We start from the raw sequence: 24,793 nt of genomic DNA, 5'->3' as shown, positions 1-24,793 counted from the left end.
TTACCCAATCATCCACAAGTCTGCTGTTTGTTTTTATTTCGTTCTATTTTTTATATATGAACCAAGTTAGAAACCTTGATCTCTTGCAATGATGAAAATAATTAACGATTATAAATGTGATTAAATAAGGACTATCGAATCGTCACTTCGTTGTTATTCTGTGCGAGTACAAAAATGCACCGGACAATTTTACTGGCTAAAATCATGTGGGGCATTCATAAATACGTAACAAAATAACTAATGATACAGACAAAGGCCAATCTCGTCTAATAGTTTGTTTATTTATCTATGATGTCTATCTGGAGAGTGTATATATTCGACGTTTATTGTTGTTTTTTTCCTTGCTGCCCAGAAGGCATTAAATAGACTGTTATAAGTCATAACCAAGATGTTATGTTAAAAAATGAAAACCAATGCCTGTGCCAATAAATTATCAACGAACTGGTTTTGAAATTCTCCTTTTTAATCATTATTCCGTGTAGTAATAGTAAAGTAATATGTAATCAACACCATTATTTTTTAGTTGTTCTGAGGGCAATTTAATATTTATGAACGTAGACTACGATAATTCGTAATCATAGTCAATTTCTAAAACGTCAAAACAAGCGATGACTGGTTTAATGTTAACACATATAACGACGTTGGCATACCCACCATGTAATAGGCTGTATAAAGAACCACAAGTTTAATCTTAACCCCCCTGTAAGTTGAATGAAATTAACAGAAGTAACCTCTTGACTCTTCTTTTCTTGCCCCTGGGATGCCAATGTTTACACCACAACACGCTATGATCGGTATACTCGTTTCTGTCACAACAGGGGGCGCCGCAAGACGGCCCATTAGGCCTATTTTATTGGATATAATTAGACTTCACTTATCACATGGTCCGCCATAGTCACGTTTTATGAAATTGGATAACTTGAGGACATGCCTTCCGAAGGTACTGTTTTATAATTTATTCCTGTAGGTCGCTAGGAGAAGCTGGTTATAAAATTAAGCGGTTAAATTGAGTAAGAGTTTTTACTTTTTTATCATCTAATTAATAATAATAACGTTGAACAGCCAAAATTCAGACTATAAGGTTTAGAAGAAGAATCTTGGATGAAGAATCTAGTTCACAGGTCAGTGCGCATGCGCTAGATGAACATAGGAGTTTTCATCAAGAGGAAACTTGGCCATTATTATATGTGGCAGTGTGATGAAAACGCGTTTGACGTCATGAGACACTGCATACCAATCAGGTATAGTTTCGTTACGCACTACAACTTGTCATACCTACACCTTCTTCCACTTACCACCTCTAAAACGAAAAACACAAACATCCAACTGAAACTAGCATGGTTCGTAAAATCCGGGTCTTTACTTTCTTAATTGTGTTTACAACAGTCTTTCTCAGCCATATGTAAAGTGATTCATAGGACCAGTTTGATGGAACTTGTTGAAAGATTACATACGGATTATATATCGCGAATAGCTCTAAAGATTGTTTCGAAAATACAATCATGAACTTCCCTTTCCTTTAATATTGAAAGATTTGCCATGGATATTTGTGATATCTCTACTGCTACTATTTTAATCAAGCTGTAGGACATAAGGCTCAGAAATAACAATACTTGAAACCATTACCATAAATAGTATGCCAGAGTTCTCGAACTTCATGAAAACGATCTAGCTGAATCAAACATTTAAGACGAAAACAAACGTGATATCCCTAACTGAATCTAAATATTCAATATATTTGAATACTAAAACTATAGTCGTACAAAATGGAGACCTAAGGGGGCTATAGCCTCCCTCAAATTAGCCCTTTTATGAAAATTTGAGCCATATACATCAACAACTAGGCTACTAACCAATTACTTCATTCCATAACTTAATAAGTTAAGTTTTCGGCTCCCTTTTGAGAAAAAAAAAATTCGGGAAAACAAATTTTTCCCTACTCCCTAAGAACAATCTTCCACTTACCTCTGACTAAAACTCATATTTTTACGCCTGTTTTTGAATTGTTCGTAAAGCTACACGAGAGTTAATGCTCTAGTCGTCCTTAATTTAGTGACAGACTACAGGGAAGGGAGATAGTCATCACTACACACCACCAACTCTTGGGTTACTCTTTTACGAACAGATAGTGGGATTTACCGTTACATTATAACACCCTCACGGCTGAAAGAATGAACATGTTTAGTTGGATGAATATTTGAGCCCACGACCCTCAAGCGCCCTAACCACATGGCCATGCCGGGTCTCCTTTTATGTACTTTGAGTACAGTAGATGGTCGTTGTTACTTTACCTGTTGATCACCTGAAATTCATGCCTTGTTTGAATCTCAATTCATTTAAGTTTTTATTTTATAGCAGCCGGAAAAAATTATTCCAGTGATTCTGTTTACAATAAACCATTGGAGTTAAAACAATTAAGTAAATGACAGTGATTGTTTCCAATATATGTCTTATAACAGAAAGTTATAAAGTTTAAACAATCTTTATTCTTAGCGTCGTATTTCTAATTGTATCTTTGGCATCTTTGAATTGAATCTGTATTGTTACAGAGAAGGTTTGTTTCTTTGTCTCTTTGTTTTCAATAGTATTTTTCAGCCTTGTATATATGTTGGTCACAGTACTTAATTGGTTTAATTCTTTATGATATTACTGATGACTAACACATGGATTGAACAGCTAATAAAAGAAATTATGTAGATAAATTTCAAAATCCCATTACATTCCCCCAGTGGCATAACAGTATGTCTGCGTACTCACGACGCTAGAATCCGGGTTTCGATATCAGTGAGAGCAGAACGCAGATAGCCCATTGTGTTGCTTTGTGCTTAACTACAAAATAACAAATCCATTCCATTTATCGATAGCCATTTCCAATTTTTAACTGCTATACTGGCAGCATGTGGGTGGAGGCGGATTGTCCGGGCCTCACCAACAAATTATTTTAATCCCTCCATCTAATAGTCAGCCATAATGCCACTTTTTACTCACATCTGAGATAAACTGGTGAAAAGTAAATGTTGTTGACCCACCTAGTTTATTTCCAGGATTCCACGGTGTCCCTTTAATATGTTTTTTATTTATTTATTTTAAACCTTCCATGTAAGCAATACTTAATTAAATTATAATTGAGGTTATGTTTTTTGCTAGACCCCTTGGTCTAACATACTAACCCTTTCTCTTCGGAAAAGCTGGAGCATGGCTAATTCTAGACTAGAGGGAAACAGTACCTACTGCTAACTGTTCCTGTCTGATAAAATAATGGGATTTGACCATCACTCTTATAATGCACTCAAGGTCAAAACGCGTCTTTTAGGCAACGGGTTGCTAACCGCTATAAGTCACGCTTGGCTCATATTTATGAAAAAGGAGAATGTAATGTATTTTAGTGCATAGCTTGAAATAACTGTCTAGTTAAGAAAAATAACCAAATGCATCCACTGACCATTTCAAGTACATCTTTCTCTTTTTTTTAACCTTCGAATGTAGAATTTAATGAATCGCACTGTTTAAAAACATCAAGGATTGACGCGTATGCTAAACCAAAAGCATCACGTATTTCTTTCGTTTTTACTCACAAGACGGAAATTCGAAGTAATGTACGTTCTACTATACCGAAACAAAATCAATTCAGTTTTCTTGCGAACTTATTAGACAAGTTCCCGCACGCGCACTTAATTCATCAGCTTCACTTGATGTCCAGTCTTGACCGGGCAGCTGTGGAAGCGACATTAATCGTTCCTACTGTAAACGAACAAATGATCCTCTATCCATATTTGTGCCGTTAAGATGCCTTTGACCCTTCTGGCTACCCCTTTTTCGCCACATTCGAGACGAGAAAGAGAAGGGCTGACGTATCATATCACTTGAACACAGCTTGCTTAAGACGAGCTGTTGCCACTTTCATGACACGTGGGCCTCGTCTTAGAATGCAGAACGTCGCGTGCACTCAAGCTGCGAGAATCAGGAGCAACGAATGATGGACAAACAGGGCGCTAATTACAGTCTTCCTTTTACTCGTATTGACTTCTGTCCCTTGAAGTCAACCCTCACATCATGATAACACTCCCTCAGTATGTACCAAGGTATCCTCTACAAAATGCCGGCTACAAAGCGTTTGATAGATTTTACCCAGTTGCATGACCAAGATAATTACTAAGAAGTAAAACCAATAGTATATCTAGATAGACATAACGTGAGAATCCATCAAACTCCTTGTTACTCTTAAATCGATACATCTATCGATCTGGGAGAAATTTAGTCGTTTTTTGTTGTTTTTTTTTCGAAAACAATGTTCAGAGATCTAAAAAAATATATCATTGTGTGCCATTTGGTGAACTTTGGTCAAGTGTATGTTTAGCAATAATAATTAAAACTACACAATGAGCTATCTATGTTCTGTCCAACGTGAGTATCAAAACCGGATATTTTGGCGTTATATACTTTCAGGTTTACAGCTGATGCACTGAGGAAAGGTATTTTTGTTTGAAGCTTTCCATATGCCCTGTAAATACGCGAAGTCTGCCTGGCACATATCTAAACCCGAGCATATCATTTGATGAACATTAAAAGATGTTCCGTACCACATAACGCGTTATCAGCCAATCATGACCAAGAATTAATGCTATATCTTGTATCGAAGATAGCTAAGCATCTTATTTGATGATTTTATATACGTATGAAATCATTTTTACCAGATATTCAAAGTTCCACTAATAATGGTATAGTTCCCATGTAGGACAGTTATAACGTAGTATGTGAAACAAGGGTATAAAAAGGCGGAATCTAGCGTTATAAGCCTGCAGACATACCATTGTGTTATCAGGGGGCTGTTCACTTGGAACTTTTATGTTTAAAGTAGTAATTTAATTCCTTGATATTTGGAAGTTTGCCGAAAATCCAAACACAAAAGTTTTAATTTCTTGACAGGAAATATAATTTTTAAATTCTTATTTTCAATATTAATGTATATCAATCAGCTTTCCTTGAAATACAAAAATACTTCGGAGTTTCTTTGTGGCAAATGTTTAAGCTGAAACGGTGATTATTTTACAACTAATAATAAAATAAGTAAGACTAAGGTCCTGGTGTCCCCTAGTGGAAAATTAGAATGTTTGGGGATTTACAAGTCTAGAAATCGAGTTTCAATACCCACAATGGGCGGAGCACAGATAGCCCATAGTGCAGTTTGTGCTTAATTACAAACAAACAAAGGCCCTCGCCTTTAAATGCGGAACTTTCTTAAGAGTTCATCAACTTTCAAAAAAACCTCAAAGACTCGAATGTTCTACAAGCGTGAGGGAAGTCTCTGAAGTTTAAGTTGAATTTTCACAGTGACTTTGAAGTTTGTTTAAACCTAACAACGTTCTAGCTTAGCCATATAAACTAAACTGTGTAGGAGACACGAATTTTTCGGTAATTAACAGAAGAGTTAACACGCTGATGTAATATTAATATTTAAGAAGTATTCCTGTCACTTTGTTAAACTGTCTCGTCAAATAAAGTTACATGGATGTGTTTCATAAACATTTAAGAGCTCCTGACCCCTGCTGTGGAAATTCCGGCGTCAAAGGGCTTTCATAATGTTACCATTAAAGCATATCCGATAACCCATCCATCATAGCTTGTCGTCTTCATGGCAGGCCAAACATGTCACATTAACAGTATTGTTGCCCTCTACACCACCTGTGCCAGTCACCACGCGACATGGGCGCCCTTTTACTCTCTTTCACACATCTCACGTTACGCGAGCTGTGACTTGGAGTGACATGCCTTCACAAACATCACAAAGAAACACTAGCCGACTCTAGGCAGCAGTCGCCTTATGTGAGGAAACATCTGGTACAGCGATTTCTTCTGACTTAAAACGTCACTAGATGACACTGAACTTCACATTCTATCAAAGTAATAGCGTTTAGTGCAGTAAGAGTAGCAGAAGTATATTAAGTATTGTAACCATGGTAAGACTGTTGACCATTGCACGCTGTACAGGTCAATGTTCTCCATTATCTTAAGAAGGTCACAAGGGTTAGATAATTCAAGGATTGTTTGTAATAAAGTTCATATCGATACTAAGTTAACAAAGTACGGCAAGTGGGTGGTAACTGGTTTGTAGGATTACTTCATCTGCTTATGTAGCGGGGGAAGTGCCACGTACCAAGACGATAAGTAACAACGATATCTCTACTACTTCTAACCCTCGATGTGGTTGAGCTGTATGCCAGTAAAATGAAATCAGCTATTCTATACCTGGCATCAACTGGAAACCAAAGATATTCTTTGTGAAGTCGAAAAAACAATTTAATAAACGACCTTATTTTTTTGGATATATTATATGTAATGACACATTTCGTCGAACGATTAACTGATACTGTATTCATGAACAGAAACATATCTTTACATACCATCGAAACACTTTCCTTCAGAAAGAAGTTGGAAAGGTTACTTTACTTGCATGTTATTATTGTAGGCTCCAAGAATTTGTTTTAATCTATTTATGTTCTTATACTGAAATTGACAATAAAATTTCAGTTATCTCTGTTTCTTTCTTTATCAAAAATATTTTGCTTTAAAGAAAATAACTTTCCAATTTTTAATTTTGATTTTCGATGTCAAGTTAAATGTATTCAAAACAAAGTTCAGTTGTAAACGTTCTGAAGTACATTGATATTTTTTACTAATTTTTAAGGACTTGTTTAGAGACCAGAGTAAAAATAAACAAATTTAAAGGGAAATTATAAAATGATAAATAATTAGTAATATCGTTCAGTCAACATAATATTTTTAACAAGACGCAATTAATCTTAAATTTTATATAATATAAGATATAATATTATTTTATATATTATCTGCTTAAAACTATTCTTAAAACGTTAAGAAGTGTTATATGTGTGATTTTTAAGAACACGCAATAATTCAATTTTCAAAAAATAAAACTCATTTGGATGATAGGATTGTGCTTATGAAAATTCTAACAGCATTATTGTATTTTCATGTTGTCAGAGTATTGTTTATTTAGAGCGTTTGCCCAGAGATGCATAACAGTCCCTGATCGTGAACTGATAGGCTAGAATCAGTAGAGGGAGGCAGCTGGTCAACAATGTTCAGCTTTACTCTAATCAGATAGTTAAATTTGACTGTCACATTAATAATACACCTACCCATAAGTGTGAAAGATATGTTTGCGACAACGAAATACCGGCCAAAACCCTAAATTTATATTATGGTCATACTAACTATTAGGCTACATCAGGCCTTCATGCGGTTATGCTAGCCATCCTTCGTAAATGCTTTATACCAGTTAGCCACACTAACTGGCCATGAGTGAAAACATGGCTTACTACGCCTGAAATATGCTATTCCTTGAATTAAAATCGCATATGGTATTAATTGTATCTAAACAGTAATTAGCCTTATTTCTACTCTGTATTTTGAATAATTAATAATTAAACGTTTTTGGAATAATGTAAGGAAGTATAGTGGTTTAAATTGCGACAAATAAATACAAACCTCAATCTAACTATTCGATTCCCCACTTGTCGCTGAGTTGTATCGGTTTGGGAAAATTACACCCTTGTTTGTTTGTTTTTGAATTTCGCGCAAAGCTACACGAGGGCTATTTGTGCTAGCAGTGTAGTAGCTTTTCAAGTACACGATTTATTATTTCTTTTCAAAACAAAAATGTCGATAAGTTTGTTTTTTGAATTTTCCGCAAAGCTACACGAGGGCTATCTGCGCTAGCCGTCCCTAATTTAGCAGTGTAAGACTAGAGGGAAGGCAGCTAGTCATGAACACTCACCGCAAACTTTTGGGCTACTCTTTTACCACGAAATAGTGAGAGTTACCGTCACATTATAACGCCCCCACGGCTGAAATGGGGAGCATGTTTGGTGTGACGGGTATTCGAACCTGCAACTCTCGGATTATGCGTCAAGCACCCAAACCACCTGGCCATGCCGGGCCGATAGGTTTGGGGACCACCGAAGAGGCGAATAATTAAAAGTGGTTCTCACTTAGCAAAGTTTGAGAACTACTTATCTATGGTTTCAAAAACTTGTATTTTTTAGTTACAAACTATGTTTATCTGCAGGTGAAAAATCGTTTTAAGATCTAACCTTGGTTCTATAGATTGAGTAAATCTACCTACTCCGATGTATTCCTCTTTTTTGTTTTCTTTATGTATCGTTATACTCTGCGGTCATCAAGAAAAATATTAAAGATGAAAATCCATCTGATATCTTGATAGAGACTTTTCGGATCTACTTTGCATGGCACTACTTTTTTTTGCGCATGTGAAGACATATCTGCTGACATAAATAAATGAAAAAAACGTGCGAATTCCAAATGTTTAGCGTGTCGACGAATTAAGATTAAATAATTACTGTACAAAGTTTCGATGACTGAACGAAAAGACCTAACGCAATTTTTTTTAATGTTCGCTCAAAGCTACAGAATAGATATTTGCGTTAATACACTCGTCAACAGCACGAGTCACCACTGTCTTTTATGCTACTCTAATCGATTTGTGGGATTTGATCATCACACCTATAACGCTTCCACAGCTCCTATAGCGCGTTTTCGTAGCAACAAGACGCGAACCATAGACCTTCAGGTTATGATGCTATAGGCTATGTTCACATAAACTGCAATCAACCAGTTGCTGAAAATGTTTGAAACAGTTTGACACTGCCCCTGAAATAAATTCACTTTAAAAACAAGTAGAAAATAAGTAGCCCCCACTCCAATGACACAATGGTGAGTCTCTAGATTAATGTATTTAAACATTGTACTTCGATAAATAGCCCAAACAAACAAGTGAATAAATAAAAAACACACAATCGAAAAAATTCAGTGAAACGGAATGTTTTGGGTTATGTTATCAAACTTTTTATTTGAATTATTATAATTATCAACAACAAAAAGCAAAACATTGAAAATATTAAATCATTAATATAAAACAATATTCAATATTATTAAGCATAGGATGTAATTATGTAAGATTTCCAATATTACTTTTGTTAATAAAAGACTGGATTTCTAATTAGCTAAGGAAGCAGGGCAAATATTTCTTAAGCACACACCTATACCCCAAACTAACATAAAGTAGTATAAATTATCACGAATTACTACCATTCACGGCCCGGCATGGCCAGATGGGTAAGGCACTCGACTCATAATTTGAGGGTCGCAGGTTTGAATCCCCGACACACTAAATATGCTCGCCCTTTAAGCCGTGGAGGCTTTATAATGTGACGGTCAATCCCACCATTCGTTGGTGAAAAGAGTACCCCAAGAGTTGGCGGTGGGTGGTGATGACTAGTTGTCTTCCCTCTAGTCTTACACTGGTAAATTGGGAACGGCTAGCGCAGATGGCCCTCGTGTAGCTTTGCGCGAAATTCAAAACAAACCAAACCAAAAGGAGATATTCGTTTTGAAAAAGAGAGAAACGCATTATTGTAATAATTATATTGTTTGCAGCACAAGCAAAATTAACGTGTTTAACAAAAATTAGCACATCAAAACATTTAAATAATGCTGAGATGTTAATAACTATATTTTGTGATATGTGCAGTAATATGTTGATAAATATTTTAATCGCTATTGAGGGGTCAACCAACTTAACACTGCACAGGTATAACTTTATTCTCTAGTTATCGTTATGAGATAAAAGTCGAATTCATTCTTGTAACCTCAACCACCAGTAGTACAGACTGTGGTAAACATATGATGCGATTGCATCTTAACCGATATTGCTAGAATGATGTAGTTAAGCGCATATATTTGAAATCCAATAGATCCTGTACTTTGAAGCTACTTCAACAGCAGTTGTGTGTTTGTGTAAGTGCAGAGAGTTGAGAAATTGAAAAAAAAACACTAACGACACATGCACCATTTACGCAAGTTATTGGTATGCAAAGTTACAAGAATTTAGAATCTTTTTACTCCAAGCTGAGTTTCTTTCACCCTGTCTTTCCGAACTCGTTCCCTCGTCCTTTTCACCACCCTCCCCCTTTCGACCAGGAAGTTTCGAATCATTAGGTATTTTCAACAGAAGAACAGCGACAGACGCCAGGCTTGATTTGCATGAGATGTATGCATGAATGGTTTGAGTTGCTGTGGCCACTCGTCTATGGTCTTCGTGAACTCAGTGCAGTAAGGAAAGATGCTCAGACGGAGAATACTAGATAAACACCCACCATTACTTATTGTAAGTCTCTTTAGGTGTTTACTAAAACACGATATGCATTATAACAGATGGGCCAGTTAAGATAGATAGATTGATTTACGTTTACTGCACAAAGACTAGTTTAACCAAACTTTAAAGGAAAAAAAAACAACACAAAACAACCATAATGTTGTTTCTCTAAATTATTTTATAAATTAAGTAATACACATAATTCGGGTTTCTAGTAAATGCCCTTTACTCTTGATTCAATTTGTTGAGTAACGACGTGGAATAGGACAACCAGCGTAAAATATGAAATTAGATTAACGTCTACTTATAAATGTGGCGTTTTGTGATCGCTCATAGTTTTAGGGAATTTTTACCAATTTCAAAATTTTCGGCATTTTTGGTGGGTCTTGTCCGTTGTCTAGTCTACTTAAGTACCAAAAAACATAGTCTATTTTTGCATTTTGAGAACATGCCCAATTTACATCCAGAGAACAAATCAAAGAATATGAGGTAATAATATCCAGGGTATATTGGTCAAAGTACAAGCATATCTACTTTAAAATATATTTGATAGGTTAATTATATTCCTAAAATGCGTTTTCTGTTTTGTGTTATATTGTCTTCAAATCATTGAATACATATATTTATTTATCATTCTGACTTTGTCAGTAAATTATTGCACAATACTTCAGTTTTATTATTTCTAATACTTCAATTACTTGTTAGGATAAAATAGTCAACATTGATTAATTTACTTAGTTCGCACAATTGTAAATAAAATTATTAATATAAGTTAGGCTTACGTTAAAGTTTTTTTGCAGGGAAAAACATTAAAGTTTCGGAACCATTTTCGCGCAGAAAAATACTATTAAAATAGGATAACACTTTCGTACGTAAAAAAATCAGCTGTTTCGAAATCCGTTTTCCATTTTTGCGCGGCAAAAGTATGACCGAAGTCTTGAGGAGGCCAATACAATGTACAGAATATAAATACAAAAATAAATGACATGTGTTTATATTGTAACCCTCCAGCTGTATGTACAATATAACATTGAAATGTGTTCACATTGTGATCCTCCAGCTGTATGTACAATATAACATTGAAATGTGTTCACATTGTGATCCTCCAGCTGTATGTACAGTAAAACACTGAAATGTTATTCTCCAAAGTATACGTGGAGTAGTGGAAAATATCCAAAAACCAATAAACAGGAGAAGGAACAAACACAAGATGATGTCCTTATGTAAATGTGTTCTGATGTATAAATGTGTTTCTTTAGGAGGTTTGGACATTGTGATTGAAGACGTACTAGTAGTAACCCACACACATGTTTATTCTCACTAATTATGCAATTAAATTTACTAATAACGTCATTGGAACTAATATAATTCTAATATTTGCTAAAATCAAAGCAATCCAAACATTTCTTTTGGTTTTATGGGATGTCGGGAGGTAGCCAATCGTTTCGTTTATTTCTCAGCGACCATAAATGATTTTTAAATTTTGAAAGTTGTTTTCTTCTTTTTAGACAGTTCTGTGCCTGTTGTGAACTTTCCTCGTTTATTCTTACACCTTTTTTTTTTAAATGCGCCCAATAGTCCCAAGGGTGGATTACTTGCTAATTACGATTTTAATAAAGTAGTAGATAGAGTAATTTGCTTAGGTTCTTGATGCTAGGCTAAGCTTGCGTTGATCTGCTCTCTTATTATAATATTTAGCAGCAATTATTAATTTTGATCTCCGTTTATTTGTATTTAAAGCACAATCCCTTCTTATTTACGTTGTGAGCTTAATGTGGGAAATGATAAATAACAATAAAAATAATCAAATAAAGTAAAAATTGCTGTAAGAGTTATGAATAAGGCTTAAGAACAAACAAAATAACTACAGAATGCAGGGTATAGGGCTGAACGAGACATCTCCAGTTTTGTGATAGAAGTTTTTAAAAATACTTCCAAGTTCTTCAAGGGTTTTAACTGCAATGATAATTGGTTCACACGTGTACAGTTGTACATAGAATAATTATAATATATTTGGTGCCTATTCGTATTGCTAAGACTAATTTTGTATCTTCAGTTTTCAAATTTGTTCTTTTCACATTTAATTCTCAGCTCAAGTTAAACAATTTTCAGAATCAGAATCTTTCTTAATTGTATTGTTGACAAATATTCTTCTTGAGATAACCCATCATCAATTATACTTGTAGAGCTCTCCCCTAATAGCCCGACATGACCAGATGGTTTGGGCGGTGGACTCGTAATCTGAGGATCGTGAGTCACGTCACATCAAACCTGCTCCCCCTTTCAGCCGTTAGGGCGTTATAATATTACGGCGAATTCCACTATTCGTTGACCAAAGAGTAGCTTAAGAGTGGACGGTGAGTGGTGATGACTAACTGATTGTTCTCTAGTCCTACACTGCTAAATTAGGGACGGCCAGGGCAAATACACCTCTTGTAGCTTTGCGCAAAATTCAAAAACAAACAAATTTTTCCCTAGCACTTTTGTAGGTACTCACCTTCATTCTTTCTCTCTCGTGACTTTAAAAACGTTAGGTTAGGTTAGTGTAAATGTTTGTTTGAAGTTAAGCACAGAGCAACACATATCGCAACCCTATTTCTGGCACTGTAAGCCCGCAGACATACAGTGAAACCACTGGAGGGCCAGTTAAAATGTAATTTGCTAAAGGTAAAAACCATTTTATTACTGCTAATGCTGTATTAGACTTGTTTTGTTTTAGACCAAAGCCACTTTGGGCTATCTGTTGTGTTCACTCCGGGGAATCTAATTCCAGGTTTTAGCGCTATAATCTCGTAAATTTTACCACTGTCTTATTGTTAGGACATTTTTCGAACACTATGCCCAGAGTTCATATAGGGTCAGCAGTAATTACGATCTCTGTTACAATTGAAATAAATAATTTTGAATTAAGGTAATATCAGATAATAATATTTTTCTCATTGTTATATCATTTTTAGGCTCTAAGCTGTGTTCTTATAAATAGCAACCAACCATTTACTGAAAATGTTTGAAATAGTTTTATATGCATTAGAAATATAAAATAGTATTTTAACTTGTTTTTTAGAGTAGTTTAGTAATTACCTACATACTCAATTTATTTATAATAAATTGTGATAAACACCTTGCAGTTAGATACTTGGTTCTCACTTAATTTCTATTGTCGTGTCACATCATCAAACAAGGGGTGGGTCATACGACTTTAAAAGGTGTTTCGTTATTAATTCCCATGTAAGTTAAAGACGTTTTGTTTCCTTCTTAACAAATTAATTTAACAAAATCATTTCTCTAATCCCCTGTTTTGTCTGTTTCTTCAAAGTCAATCATCAATTAGTGGAAAATAAAATACAGTATTATCACTTTTTAAACAAATAAAATACAGTATGTATCAGTTATTAAACAAATAAAATACAATATATATCAGTTCTTAAACAAATAAATTGCAGTATGTATCAGCTCTTAACAAATAAAAATACAGTAAGTATCAGATATCAAACAAATAAAATACAGTATGTATTAGTTATTCAAGAAATAAAGTACAGTATGTATCAGATATTAAACAAATAAAATACAGATGTATCAGTTACTAAAGAAATAAAATACAGTATGTATCAGCTTTTAAACAAATAAAATACGACATGTATGAGTTTTTAAACTTTACAGAGCAGACTGGGAGGTTAAAACCATATTTAGGGTTCGGCATGGCCAGGTGGGTTGAGGCGTTCGACTCGTAATCCGAAGGTCGCGGATTCGAATCCCCGTCACACCAAACTTGCTCCCCCTTTCAGCCGTGGGGTGGTTATAATTTACGGTCAATCCTCTATTCTTACACTGCTAAATCAGGGACGGCTAGCGCAGATAGCCCTCGTGTAGTTTTGCGCGAAATTCAAAACATGTCAAACCAAAACTATATTTATAAGAAACGTATACTCGCTTTCCAGAAAAAATAATAATAAACGATTTTAATCGAAACCTGAAGCTTCGGCTTTCGCCTTTATCGTTGGTTAAGAGTCACATAAAAATACGCACTGATAACTGAAAAGAACACGCACAAAAATTAAAAACCAACTTAATAATAGTAATTTCAGTGCTATCGCACGCACGTTAAAAAAGAATTAAAATGACTAACAACACCAAATCGAAAGAAAATAATAACAGTAATAAATACAAAGGTCAAAACTTACTTATGTTTGTTTTAGGTTTATAAGACTAAATTAAGAGAAACTCTTTGAATGTACAATCAAGGAAACTATTACATTTTCTTAAGAGTTTAATGTCAGATGGTGTCTTATATACCACACCACGTTTCCTTAGATAGTGTTTGGAGGTGGTCAAACTTCAGGATCAAGATTCCTTTCTGTTTAGCCCGGCATGGCCAGGTGGTTACGGTAATCTGAAGGTCGCGGGTTCGAAACTCCAAACATGCTCGCCCTTTCAGCCGTGGGGGCGTTACAATGTAACGGTCAATCCCACTATTAATTGATAAAACGTAGCCCAAGAGTTAGCGGTAGGTGGTGATGACTAGCTGCCTTCTCTCGAGTCTTACACTACTACATTAAGGACGGCTATCGCAGATAGCCCTCGAGTAGCTTTGTGCGAAAACTCAAGAACAAACAAATACATAAGAATTTGTAATACTTTGGCTAATTCTATTACGTGACACATCAAAAACGAATATTTTAACAGTTGTATATTTCATATTTCAAGATGGAATAAACTTGTAAATGTAACAAAAAATAAATTAAAAAGTGTTCATAATTTTAAAGGCATAATTTAAATACCAAGTGGAGATAATTAAAACTAGTTATAATTTACACCTACAGGGCCAGACATGACCTAGCTGGTTAGTGTGTCCGGATTACGAATTCAGTGGTCCATGGTGGATGTTGCGTTGTTGTGCAAACATGCTACTCACTTTGGTGCTATAAGAGTAGCAGCCACATATGACTATTCGGTCATGTGAGTTAGGGTTTTACGCCGTTAAATAGCTGCCTTCCCTTTCTCTAATCTCTTTATTCAAAATGAGGGGGCCCGGCATGGTCACGTGGGTTAAGGCGTTCGACTTGTAATCTGAGGGTCGGAGGTTCGAATCCCTGTCGCACCAAACATGCTCGCCCTTTCAGCCATAGGGGCGTTATAATATGACGGTCAGTCCCACTATTCGTTGGTTAAAGAGTAGCCCAAGAGTTGGCGGTGGGTGGTAATGACTAGCTGCCTTCCCTCTAGTTTTACACTGTTAAATTAGGAACGGCTAGCGCAGACAGCCCTCGTGTAGCTTTGCGCAAAATTCAAATAAACAAACAATCAAAATTAGGGAAGTCTATGCAGCTAGTCAACACCTCCCACCGCTAACTCTTGGGCTACTCTTTTACCAGTGAATAATGGGATTGACCGTCACTTTATAACGACCCCACTGCTGAAAGGGCGAGCATGTTGGGTGTGACGGTTATTCGAACCCGCAACCCTCGGATTACGAGTCGTGTGCCTTAACCACCTGGCCATTATTGTTGCTGGCATGGTATCGCGTAGTTCTTGCAACGACTCACTAGCTTGAAATAGCATGCTAACGAATCTGTTCGATTTTTCTGTCCTGTGGGATCTCGAATCTCCCCAACCGTATCCAGAGTCAGGGTTAACTGTATGTGGAATTATGCTGCAACATTGACTGTTCAAATAAAATCAATATAATATCGAATAACTTCGGAACGAGATTGTTATACACATTGACCTTTTGGTTTAAAGACAAACTCTCCTCGTATATACTCGGGTTGTTACATTTATATTATGTATACGTTTTTCAAAATATAAACTTTGTTACTTTCTGTGAATTATACAAAATTTGATACACAAAGAATTAATGTTACATCGCGAAAGAATAAATAAATGAACAAAAAATTCATCAAATTGGTTATTTTGAGGTAAAATTCATGTAACATTATATCAAACTCCTAAAGCCTCATCTGCTTGTCACTTTTTATTTTCGTTATAAATTGTGCTATTTACATAGTTTTCTTTATTTTACAAAAAGTTTGCGCTTGATGGTTAAAAATCTGCATAATACGTAAATCAACACAAATTTACCACCTTTCTAGATTCAAAAATAAAACCTTCTTAATTGTTCATTTTAATGTACAGTTAAGTTCCTTTGTTTTTCTCCATATAGTTGTTTCCGCAATCTTAACGCAATCTACTTCACAGAAATTACATCATGGCCGCTTTATTATAATGAATTTTTATTTTTTTACTGCAAAACTTAAATCGAACTACTTCATAAATAGTCCAGATATTCACTCATTATGTGCATCATTTCATTATTTCATTGAAACCTTGTCTCAAGAGATGACCAGTTTCACACAATTATGAAAGGTTTCAGTCTATTCACTAATAGCATGAGCAGTTTTTAGTAATTTGTAAACATTTTTATCACATTCATTTTTAAATTTTCTCCAAGTTTTCTGAACTTTTTTTAGTTTTATTTCGTATTTATTTTTATTTAAACAAACTTAACGGAATCAAAATCTCATTAATATTGGCGAAATTTCATTACATTTAAATAGACTCATTGCCGTGACAAAAAAGTGTTTACAAGTCTAAATGTTAGTTAATTATAACAAGTAAAACCTTTCTGTGCCTTTGGAATAGGGATCCTCAACCAGGGATGTTGCTAATGGCTCTTTAGGGCAAAGATGCGAGGGCCATAAAAGGTTGGGAATCACTGCTTTAAAAGGTACGTAGGGCCAGTGCTTTGGAACTCTGGTTTCAAATATTAGAAGCGGGTAGGAATGGTAACCTATATTCCCTGGACATGATGCCAGTCTACCAAGAGTTGACCCCACCATACAGATCGAAAGACTGGAACAAGAGGACAAAAATGTTTTGCTCAAAGACACAACATCGTGATACAACCATTCGACTATAATGCAAATTAAGAAGGCATTGAATCATGCTGTTTCAAATAACATTACACTGCGAACTGCAGAAAAGAAAGAACGATTAGTCAAATAATGTAACTTAGTTCTTCAGATCAGAATTTATTCTTTCAAAACACAAATCCTTGTCGTAACTGAAGTAGTTACTAATTTCACCTTTCTATAACTAGTTTATAATATATCTGTAGAAAAGTATATTCGACCAAGCTGTCTAAATTTTCCTTTAAGTGTTCTAAGTCTGATTATGACATTCGTTAATTAACTGGATGTCGAAAAGTCGTAATCATGCGCTAATCCTTCTACTTGAGTAAATATTATATGTACTACGGATAGAACTGTGTATAACTTTGGCACAGTATTTGAAACAGACACTAGTATAAATTGGCATGAGTTGGAGGTTTCTCTTCCTTATTTGTTAATTGATGAAACACGTAGATTTGAAGTATGAAAATGCGATATGTGCAAACGTATTTGAAAAGCGTCTTTTTATTCAAAAGACAGTTAAATTTTCGATACAAAGTAAAAATCCGACTAGTTTAATGATGAATACAGTTATTCATTGTAAATAAAAAGAGTTGTTTGGCTTGTTCACTTGTCTTTATTTTGCTGTTCCTACATATTTGAAATTATTTTCTGCGGTGCATATGCAGACTATACGTTCTTGTAAATATTGTTCGATTATCAGTGTGCTTGAACACTACATAATTTCAGAATCTTTATTGTTATTAAACAAATGGGTACGATGCCATTAACCAGTCTGTGTGTTTTTGTTTGTTTATTCTTTGTTTTTGATAAACTTGTCATTGGTAATATTCATAATTATTGTGGAGGCCTAATTTGGTCACCACGTTGAAGCCCCTTTTATAAAACAGTACGTATGTAGCTGTAGAGACTAATAATATCCAAACGTATCCATAATATATAACTCTCATGAGATGAGTTCCCCTTTATGAAACAAACCTACAATTTTAAATAACTGTGATTAATATTTGTTAGAATTGTATCTAATATTGCTGATGAATTTTATCAAGCTTGGCTTTTCTAAAAAAAATATGACACAATTCAAGATTTTCTCTGTGGTAAACTTTCACTAGATTTTTTTTTCGCTCTTCTAGTTATAACTAAATGGGACTAAATAAAACAAAAGTAAAATTCATTGTAATATATTGTGGAATTGTTCGCTTGGAGTTTTTATCAACCCAATGCAGAAAAATGCTACTTCAACAGTGACAGAGCGAATTTGTTTTTAAAGACTATTCATCAATATTTTATTCAAATTAGATTACTCTGTCAGAAAGTGAAAGGTATCAGAGTCAGGTGTTCTGTTGGAAAATCCTGACAAGATCATGTTATGATTCAAGATGTCTCGTTCCGACTCTTTAATAGAGGAGCTGCCTTGTTATGAAAAATATCTTAACCATTCTGCCCCTGTGCTGATATCAGACTTACTTCGATTGAAGTGCCCTCTAGGGAAGAATTGGCTAGAAACAAAAAGCAGGGCGCTCCCCATGGTTTTAAGAAAAATGAAGCTCGTATTTCATGAAGTTTGGCTTGCATTTGCTAGCTAATCTCCCTTTTGTTGGTTAAAAATGATCTAACTGCTTTACGAATATATCGACACTTTATCAGCTTTGTACATGCCCTGGAATGTTTAGGACAAGGGAACAAAGTGACGTGGAGATATAAATACAATTACGATTGTTTATCAAACAAGTTTCATGTTTGTATTATGACGTACATAAGTGCCTTAGTGAAATGTGTAGATACGTGAATAGGAAAAAGTATAGGTTATTTTATTTTTTCCTTTCATCCGATAGTCGTTGTTCTAAGTTATTGCATTATCCACTGGGTACTGATAATGTTGGCATAGCTTGTTCTGTTATAAATTTGTGATCTCTTCCGTAGTACTATAAGAAATTTTGTATAGACAAGTATATAATAGACGATTTTTGAGATAGCACAATAATAATTAAGCTGAGTAAATTTAGTTCATTTAAATACTTTTTTGAGATGGATCGAAATTATTTAAAGTAACATGTGAATATATTTTCAGTAAAAAGCATGTATAAAATCTATTACAATTACGTTCAATATATAACATAAAAGTAATAAAAGGTTCATTGATGCGATAACATTGAACTTCTGCTGATGTGAAATGAGAAAACAATAATAATTTGGTGCTTAACAGTACTAATTAAGATAAAAGTTGATTCTCCGAGAAACCACGAGCGTTATGTGACGCTGGAATCAAAACAGTATTATCTAATCACAGTATGAGTAGCAACTAACGTTAGATCATTTTAACTAATATAAAAATCTTCCCAACTAAATGAGTAACGTACCATTTTATTTAAATCAAAGCGAATTACATTTTTTAATACTGAGTGACGTATATCAGACCTAAAGAAATGAAAAGTTAAGGTAACTGAAACTGAAAATTTCTCTTTACTCAACCGTAAATTGTTAAGCCTAACGTTTACATAGATATAATTCTAAAAATACCTACATCTATTTAGGCTTGACTTTGTGCCTAGACTTGGATTTTTAAAGCATTGATGCTGTTGAGCAGCATCTTAGTTTGTTTCATTTAATCATGATCGCTGTCATTATTACGCATTAAATTTAATAAACATCTTTCATTGCAGTTGTATTTTCCTGTTATAAAGTCAACTTGCTGCAATTTAAATATTACGTAATTAAACCTGAAGACTTGTTTTTATTCCCAAAAGGGTTTTTTGTACAGTATCTATAAGTAAAAATAATGCTTTTTTCTTAATCTAGGCCTTAAAATAATAGCATTCAACCAACGATGCTTATTTCTACCGTTGCAAAAATACCATTTTTATTTCACAAACAATCTCGAATACAGTGATAACAACTTACTTGGAAAAAAATAATCATAATACAGAATACTTTCTGATTTTATTTTAATTTCTGAAATTAAAACTGCAATAACATATTTACCCAGTGTGAACTTAATTGGATTGGAAGTGTATATTATCTGGTTGTCATTATTAGTTTATTTCTTTGCTTGCTATAAGTTGATAAAACTTATATTGCATGGTTATGCTATACAGAAAAATCTACACTCTAAACAGGGACGGAACCAGGAAATGTACTTCTTTAAATTACAAGATTTAAAATACATCAAAATCACCTTAACCCAGACAACAACCTACATATATCGTAACCCTTTAGCCTTTTGCTCCTCGTGATCAAACATAATTACTCAAACTGGTGTGATAACAACTAAAAAAGAAATTAATGAAACGAAAGATAAATTAAAATAAATTAAAATTTCAGTTCATCAGGTTGCTTATACTCAGTTATAAGCCCAGGAAACTTGGGTTTTAGGTGTCCTCTTTTAGTTTATTGGCAGAGGCCTAGTCTGCAGGACTTACTTCATTTAAAACCTCTCCTAAAATACACTACTATTTTCATACATACAAGCAAGCATGTGTAACTGAATATGGCAAAATATTATATATTATAGAATAATAAAACATTACACTTGTACAACAGATGAATAAATAATATTTCCATAAATGATGAAAGGTAGATTCAAGTTTTCATGGTTCAACAGTCGCTTGTTTCAAATTGCGATCGATGTTTCAAATAGGTTAATCTTTAGTTAAATAAAATGCGTACATCGTAACAAATATTAATCTATTTCACTTTGTTGCAAACATTATTTGTTATTTAATTAGATTTAGTTTACAATATTCCAGTTAAGCATTGCTAAACCTTCTCAGAGCTACATCCTACGAGGAATGACTGCAGCTCAGATAGATAAAGATACCTTATCATGATACTGACATGTGTACAATATCTCTAACGTTTGAAACCGATTGATCAAAACCAGTCACTAGTGCAAACGAATTTATGCATGTGAATAATGCTTCGGCCCTGTTTTCTTGACGATTGTTAGATTATAAATTACCATTTCAGATATGATGTGAACATTTAAAAAAGTATTTGTAGAAGTCGGCCATGTTGGTAAACGTTAATCTTAATGAGTGTAACTGAAAAAAAGTAATACACCTTAATAAAAATTCACTGTAGTTTTTGAGATGAAAGAATCATATGTACCTCAGAATTATGAATTTCAACAGTTTAAAGCGAGATTTATGTTTGACCGAGCTTCGTTTCCTTATTGTCTGTCTAAGAATATTTGCAAGTTCTTAAATATTACTTCTACTATTACTGATATCCTCAAAATATTTTAAAAGAGAATTCACATTAATATGAATGCATAAAGCATGCTTTCACCATATTATTTTAAGAGACTTAATTATTTAAATTTTGCAGTGAAAGGCTAAAGGGAAGATAACTAGTCAACACCATCCTCTGCCAAATCTTGGGATATTCTTTCACCAACGAATAGTGAAACTGAGGTCACATTATAACGCCCCCTTGGCTAAAAGGGATTTTGCATGTTTGGTGGAACGAGTAATCGAACCTGCAGATTGCGAGTCGAGTGCTCTAACCACCTAATTCACAACGAAAAGAGTGGTTTATGTCCGCTAAATATATAGTTGATTATTGCTTTCAGAGTTTGTTTACAGTTAATGAAAGTGTTATCAGGTATAAAAGCGAAATTTAACTATTTGGATAAAGAATATTATTCGAGAGTGATTCATGAGTTCGCCGAAAACAACAAGAATACGAATTTCCTGTAGGCAGGTAAGTTTCAGAACCAGGGGATTGCTACTAAAGAGATAAAACTGTTATAGCTTATTCTAGAGAGCTGCTACTGCCTTAATTTATCTAAGGTTCATCCAGAGATCCATTTCAGTTGATATATTCCATAAGTTAACTACGTCACCTAATACCTTACCTTCTTTAAACATATACTATCGAGTTCTTTAAGAAGTGTAAAATCACAACAAATCGGTAAAGCACAATTCACAAACTTTTATTTACACAAATATCCAAAAATTAAGGGACAAACAGAAAAGAACTGATTTCTCGAAAACCCCTTCATGAAATGCCATTAAAAGTGTGGTAAAGGTGAGCTGTCTTACAACGTATGCATATACATTACTGGTTTTGTTTTTCACTGAGGTATGACTTTGGAGCAAAGAAGCCTAAAATATACTACCCTTTACAACAATACACGTTTCACGGCATCATCTGATGTTGCAAATAAAGTTATCTAGTAAGCTGGAAAGAGACATGTTTCACTCTTGTACGAGGATTCATTTGAGCTCTTGGAGGGTTCTTAGGTATGTTTAATAACTGGAAACCCGCCCGTGCAAAACATCCCAGGATAACCCTGAGGGGCTCAGATCCGGTGATATAGCTCTCAGGTCCATTCAGGCGAAATTTTCATTTTCAAGCTACTGATCAACCAGCGTGCGTTATATATATAAATCAGGACCTAAAGGATTTCTAAAAAGAGCAAAATACTGTTGGAGGATTTCTCAGTGAAGAGATACGTGCATTACACACGTATTGGTCTGTTTGGCATTTTATTTTGACACTTACCCAGACCAGGACACCACCATCTCTGTAATGTCTCAGTCCAAAGTATTTAAAGGATGGCATCGAGTCTCTCCCTCCATCCCTCCAAACCAGCCTTTGTCGATAATTAGTTTTCAGGAAGAATCTTCACTCATCCATGAAGAGAACATTGCACTATTTTTTTTTGTACCATTCCAGGTGTTGGTGACACATAGACTCTGTCTCTGAGGCCATGTTAGCGAGACACAAACCACTGGGCGTCTGACCTCTCATGAAGAGTTTTGGCTCTTATCTGTATCGATAGAGATCTTTCAGTAGGTGCTGACAGCTCTTGTGCGAGTTGTCCAGCTGCAATGGTTCTATGGTGTCTAGCGTTTAGAGCCGGATAACGATTGTCTTGAAATGTTATGGCTCTATGACGGCCTTGGAACGTCTGCAGGCAACGTCTCTTGTCTCCTCACGTTGAAACTTTAGTCTGCCTTTACCCATCTTCCATTCATCCTGTTGCTCTCCACTTGAGACTGTCTCAAAAAAGTAATTTCTTGACACTTCTCACGAAAATTATCCACAGGAGAACTTGATCTCAAACAAACAACAATATATTGAGCGTGGGATATGAGCGCTTTTCTGTTTTGTATTTCGCAAATGGTGTTTTGAAATATGATTACAAATCACACAAAGAACATCTGTGAATTTTTACGTGAGACTTAAATGTTGTTGATTAAAAATCAAATGGTGTCTCAATTAATACTCATCTGTGTTGTTTTTGTTAATGAACAAACTGTATGGACACTAATGTGTTTGAATGTTTATATCATTGATATCTGAAATAAACATCGTTTTGGTTGGTCTACATTGAAATTATATGTGAAGCTGATTTATGTTTCAATTAATAAATTAAAATATGCCATATAAATGTAATATTACATTAGTTTTCTGTTATAAATATTCGTTATCACATGCTATGTTTTACGTTGATACTACATGATCACGTTAATGAACAAGTAAGCTCTTTTTACATTATATTTACAGTGTATTTTTGTTGAGAATATTTTCAGTATAGAATAATAACTCGTGTGTCCATCTCTCCAGCAGGTGGTGTGGGATTTCATGCAACTGACACGTTATGGACAGCGGAATTATTCAAGGGTAGGTAGTGAAACTAACTACATTTCTTCACGTAAGTCTGTCAGTCTTAAGATATCAATGAAAGGATTTTGTAAACTTCCTAGTCCCTACTGCTTTCGACAGGCCAGTCAATACTGTGCACAAGCCGGGTACCATTAGTCCCTGAAGAGTTCTCATGTAAAGGTTTTAGTAGCCGGGACTCCGTGTAGGGAGAAGTTATCAGCTGAGGATGTTCCGTCGAAAGCAGATTTTTCACTGAGACAGAGTTCTGTATTTTGGCGATATGACATTGCATTAAAAACTGGGGATTTAAACGATTACTCCATTTAGACGGAAGGCCTCCGTTTATCACAGCTAATCGAGGCCCGGTGACAGGCGAGCGGCACAGGGCACGCGGGCCGTGTGACGGAGATGGACGGCACGCTCGGCCGAGCCTGTCACAGAGTCCCAGCCGCTAGCACACTGATAGTTCTCTTTTAAGATCTGAGAAGGTTTTTACAGCTATTACAGCGGTTCTTTGAGCTTCATTAATAACCTCTAAACAATGGGGAAATCTCGGCGTCAGCTGGCTCAAGCTATCTGCAGATTTCTTCGATTGCTACTAATCCTCGGTAGACGCAAGTGGAGGACCCGAGACGCTTCCATGACGGTTGACAGATGGTGGTAAATTTGCAGACCATTAGCATTTATGGATGCGTTTGATAAAACCGAAGCTACCACAGGCGGTTGAGTATACGTCGTTTATGTTTCCTTCATTGTATTTTTTAGATGGCTGGAGAGAGAAACCTCTCAAGAGATCTCATCTTTAACTTGACCTGTTGACGAATTTCTAACGTAAGTGAAAACATCTTCACAAGAAAGAAGAGTAAATGGTACTTTTTTAAATTTGTAGAAACTCAAGAAGTCAAGACAAACTAAGGAAAAAAAACGTATTTGTGATTCCAAATGGATTACCCTAATGTATATACGTACAACTGAAGTCCATTTCAAATCATCGTATATCATTCGTACGTCACATCACATAAAAAAAATGGTGAAACAGATATGATAAGGAATTTGTTTTCTGTACACTTATAAGCTGCAT

The 24,793-nt window shown here is 34.9% G+C and overlaps 1 protein-coding gene across 3 annotated transcripts in view; it reads left to right on the top strand.

Moving 5' to 3' along the window:
* LOC143239838 (zinc finger protein basonuclin-2-like) overlaps nucleotides 1-24,793 on the top strand; it is a 227,465-nt gene that overhangs the window by 36,715 nt on the left and 165,957 nt on the right. Inside the window, exons 1-2 of one of the 3 annotated variants that reach the window (XM_076481402.1) lie at nucleotides 984-1,121; nucleotides 23,677-23,730. Coding sequence is in view for 2 of the 3 variants with exons in the window: in XM_076481399.1 (XP_076337514.1) it covers nucleotides 23,674-23,730 (57 nt within the window). In the remaining variant the exon portion in view is untranslated. Of the gene's footprint in view, nucleotides 1-983; nucleotides 1,122-23,673; nucleotides 23,731-24,793 lie in introns of those variants that run through there. The other 2 variants (XM_076481400.1, XM_076481399.1) reach the window with 2 other exon arrangements.

Source organism: Tachypleus tridentatus, chromosome 13 (genome assembly GCF_004210375.1).
Source record: "Tachypleus tridentatus isolate NWPU-2018 chromosome 13, ASM421037v1, whole genome shotgun sequence".
NCBI classification, from domain to species: domain Eukaryota; kingdom Metazoa; phylum Arthropoda; class Merostomata; order Xiphosura; family Limulidae; genus Tachypleus; species Tachypleus tridentatus.
The sequence above is the reverse complement of the archived record's forward strand: the minus strand, read 5'-3'. Positions and strand labels throughout refer to the sequence as shown.